We start from the raw sequence: 4,027 nt of genomic DNA on the forward strand, positions 1-4,027 counted from the left end.
ATCAGCCACATGGTCGCCAACTGCCCCGCGAAAGCACAGCAGTCCCCCAGCTCCCAGGGAAAACCTGCCTACTTCCGAGAGGAGGAGGACATGCACAGCTCAGCCCTCCTCCCCGAAACCCGGGAATGATGGCGGGTGGCAGGGAGAGGGGGCTTCCACCGGGATGAAAAGGCTTTGGCAAGGCAACGGGCAGCCGCGGGGGCTCGGAGGAGGGACGGCAGGGTGAAAGACTGGGGAGGGAAGGCAGCAGTGCTCACAGCAGGGACCTGGTGTCCCCGCACAGACCTTTTCCCTCTGTTCCCAGCCTGGGAAAAGCTCTGCCTTTAATCAGGATGGCTTGTTCCAGAAATAGGGGAAGGCAGTACCCGGCACACCTCTTCCAGCCAAAAAGAACCAAACCCATGTCTGATAAATCTTTACTCTCCTAAACGAAGCCAGGCAGTAGTGTCTCTGGGAGGAGGAGCAGAGAAGCAACAGCTCAGGGAGGAGCTTATGGCTCCTTGTTCTCCTGAGTTTCAAACAGGCTCCAGTATGGCTTGGATGAGGTAGGGGACCCACTCCAATGCCTGCCCCATCCCTCTCTGCTGCAAGGAGGGAGGCCAAGGGGGGAAGGCTGGCAGCAGAGCACCGAGGAGATGCCGCGGGCTGGCCCCACGGGTTCCCTCGTAGTTTCTCACTTGCAGATTGGTGTGAGGATTTGCAGTTTCTCTGTGGCTGCCCCATTGCTGAAACCAGCAGAGCTCAGATTTGGGCTCAGTCTGGAAGGAAATGGGGCATCTCTGGGGTCTGGCCTAACACTGCCTGCTGTTGGCTGCGAGCTGCAGCTTGGGGAAGATAAAGACGAAAGAAAAACACTTTTCTTTTTCCCCTAACTCTTCCCAAGTGCCAGCCCAGAGAGCACAAGGTGTTTTGTGCAGCCAGCTCTTCCCCTCTACGGCTTCTCCCTGTCTCTGAAACACGGAGCTGGGGGGGAGGAGGGCTTCAAGTAGGAGGGCTTCATGGAGCAGAAATGCTCTTCCCAAAGTGTTGGGCACCAGACATGGGGCAGAGTCAGCTCCCAGGGACGCTGCTGGCAGCGTTTCCCTTGAAGGCTGAGAAGAGAACCCTCTGCTCACACAGATCCAGCCATGGCTTGACCCAGACACCGACTGGCTTTTCCCAGGGGATCTGGATCAAACCCATGCAGGGCATAAACACATCTCTGCTCCTCCCACCCATCCCACACTCCAGATGCGCAAAGCTCCTGGGCTGAGCCTCCGCACGGGCAGAGGGAAAAGGTGCCCGGGTTGTTATCTGCTGCTGTCCTCCCTCCCCACCGGCCCCCCCCAAGTCTTGCCTTTATTTATTGCCCCGGTGGACAGCCCCCTGGTCCATGTCAAAGCCAACACCAAGTGAAACCTGCACTAGGACGTGCGTGAATGACGTATCTTTGGGTTTGTTTGTCGTCTTTGGTGATTTTTTTTTTAATATAAATATTCTGGTTTTGTATTTTTGTATATTTTAATCTTTAAGAAAAGGAAAAAAACAAAAAAAAGAAGAAAAAAAAAGAGAGAGAGAGAGAAAGGACATAATTCCTGCAAGTTATTCTCAGGTATTCAAGCAATCTCAGGGATAAAATGCTTCTGTAGCCCAGTGCTGGACAGAGAGGAGGGTTTTTCTAACAGCACAAAAACATGACCAAGTTTGTATTGGAAGTGTAGATCTACCTCACTGGATGTTTGCCAGGTGGACTGATGTGTTGTCAAGCTTTTCAGCTGTGTTTTTTGGTGTGTGTTGGGATTTGTTTTCTTTTTAACTGTGTTTGAATAGAGTCTCTTTCTCTTCCCCATGGGCTGAGGAGGAGTTTGGGTCTGTAGATCAGTGTGTGGGGATGGAGAAGCCAGGCAGTGCCATGGGAACAGCTGCTAGAGCCCATTTTGGCTCCTCAACTCCAGATTTTCTCCCAGCCCAGTGGCTTTTGAGGACTGTCCTCCATTTCTCTCTCCTGTTTATGCTCCAACGTTCCCTTCCTGCCGTCCCAATGGGAACACTCCAGTCTGCCCCATGCCTAAATCCTCCCATTGCCTGCAGGCTGGGATGTTGCACAGGCTCCCAGCAGGCTGGTGCCATGTGGCTGGGGGCTGGAAAGCCAGGATAGGGATCCCAGCCTGTTCAGGGGGACACGGCAAGAGCAGACAGTGGCCACGGAGGTTGTTGGGATTGAGATAACCTTCAGTCTCCCCTGCCCTCACTCAGCCTCAAGCAGAGGGCTGGCTGGCTGGCTGTGACCTCCTGGGACAAGGGACCTGGTGCCAAGGTGGACCCGAGTCCAAGGGAGGTGCAGCTGCTCCATCTTTCTTCTCCCCTCCTGGCTTCTCCCAAATGCTGGCACACAATGGCTGGGGGAAACTCTGGATCCCTGGTTTGGGGGCATTAACACTCCACTTTGCAGCCTGGGGGCTGGCTGGAGCCTTCCTGTGCTGGCATGTCAGGACGTGGGTGCTGTTTCTGCTGTTTTTTAGGTAGCGATAGGTTTAGATGTAGAGCAGGGCTGGAGCAGATGGGGAGCACCTACTCCATCCTCACGGATGGGGCTTGCTGAGGCTGCTGGAGCCCAGTGACCCCTCTGAGGCTTTTCTCTGCCCTGTGGCACAGAGAGGATGGGGAGCAGCTCCTCAGCTGCCTGCCCTGCTCCTGTAGTTGTAATGGTGAGGTGGTGGTCTCTTCTTGGGAGGGTGGGGGGAAGGACTTTGTAAGTTCATGACTAGCAATGGGATCTGTACAAAACGACTTCAGCAAACCAGCTTTTGTCTGAACGGGGTAAATGCAATAGAGTGCACTGGGCTGCGTGTCTAAGCCTGGGCCTCAGCCCTGCTGCCGCGTTGTTGGGGGCTGTTGGCCTTCCCCTGGCACCTCGGTTGTGGCAGGGAAACTGCTGCCCCCCCTAATCCTGTCTTCAAGAATCGTGTAGGACCTTTCCCCCCCGTTGCCCCCAGTTTGGTGATTTTTCTGCTAGGTGTCTGTAGTGTGTGTCAATACCTCTGTAAAGCTTTCCACTCCTCTCAGTATTCTCCTTGATTATTGTTTACAAAAGTAAGAGGGGGAAAAAAAAGAAAAAGGAAAAAAAAAATATATAGCCAAAGCATCTAATAGGTTATGGATGAGGGAGAGAGGATCTCCTCTGTGTGCTCTCCCCACACGGAGCTGCAAGGTGTTTGAGCTCTGTAACCATCCCTGTCCTAGGCTATAGCAAATGGCTTAGAGAATCACTCAGGTTCTCCCCGGAGCCAGCGTGGTACCGGGATCCAAGAAAACAGGGAGTTTTATCTGTAAAGGGAAGCCACGCTGGACAAGATGGGGTTGATTCCCACCTTCTCCTTGCTTTGTCCGTGGTGGATCTTCCCGTATCGTGACAATAATGAACTAAACTGCTGCATCATCCCCCCCCGCCCATGCCCGGCTCGCAGGCGCTGGGCACTATGCATTGGGGGCCAGTGAGGCTGCACACTCAGGGTCCTGCTGGAACACGGGAGCGTTTGAATGTACGATGAGGAGAAGAGAGGGTGTCCCCCTGGTGCAAAAGCCTCGACTCACACGATTGTCTACGAGGAGACGGAAGAATGTAATAATCCATGTTTACTGCTAGCAACCAAAGCGTGTTTGTGTCAAACTCTTGGGGTTTTGTGAAGTGGGGGGGAGGGAGGGAACAGTCGCGGCGGCTGCGTGGGGTTCAGGGCTTACCCTGAGCCGCACTGTCCAAAGAGGTTTCCCACTGGAGTCCCTGCAGCGAGATCCCCAGTTCCTGCTGCTGCAGGTTTTAACCCCTCCCTTCTTCTTATTTTAATTTGGTTTTGTACCAACTATGTAAAATGTGGTGCTTTTATTTTCTTTTCTGGAAAAAAAATTAATAATAAAGACCATGGGCAGTGGCTGCTGGTGACGTTCTGTGTGTGGTTACTCTCGTTTTCTTCCTCCTCTGGGGTTGAGGAGCCCAGACCCAAACTGCTGATACCTGGGCAGAGCGGGGGGTGGTGTTGGGAATGGGGAT

The 4,027-nt window shown here is 53.6% G+C and overlaps 1 protein-coding gene across 1 annotated transcript in view; it reads left to right on the plus strand.

The window, feature by feature from the left end:
• Window positions 1–129, plus strand: part of LIN28A (lin-28 homolog A (C. elegans)) — a gene marked incomplete at its 5' end in the record, with an annotated part of 2,026 nt that extends 1,897 nt beyond the window's left edge. Inside the window, one exon of the mRNA XM_010017829.1 lies at window positions 1–129. This exon is cut by the window's left edge and continues 37 nt beyond it. Within this exon, the coding sequence (XP_010016131.1) occupies window positions 1–129 (129 nt within the window).
• Between the last annotated feature and the right edge of the window lie 3,898 nt (window positions 130–4,027).

The sequence above is a fragment of the Nestor notabilis genome, unplaced genomic scaffold (genome assembly GCF_000696875.1).
Source record: "Nestor notabilis isolate BGI_N333 unplaced genomic scaffold, ASM69687v1 scaffold20647, whole genome shotgun sequence".
Taxonomy (NCBI): domain Eukaryota; kingdom Metazoa; phylum Chordata; class Aves; order Psittaciformes; family Psittacidae; genus Nestor; species Nestor notabilis.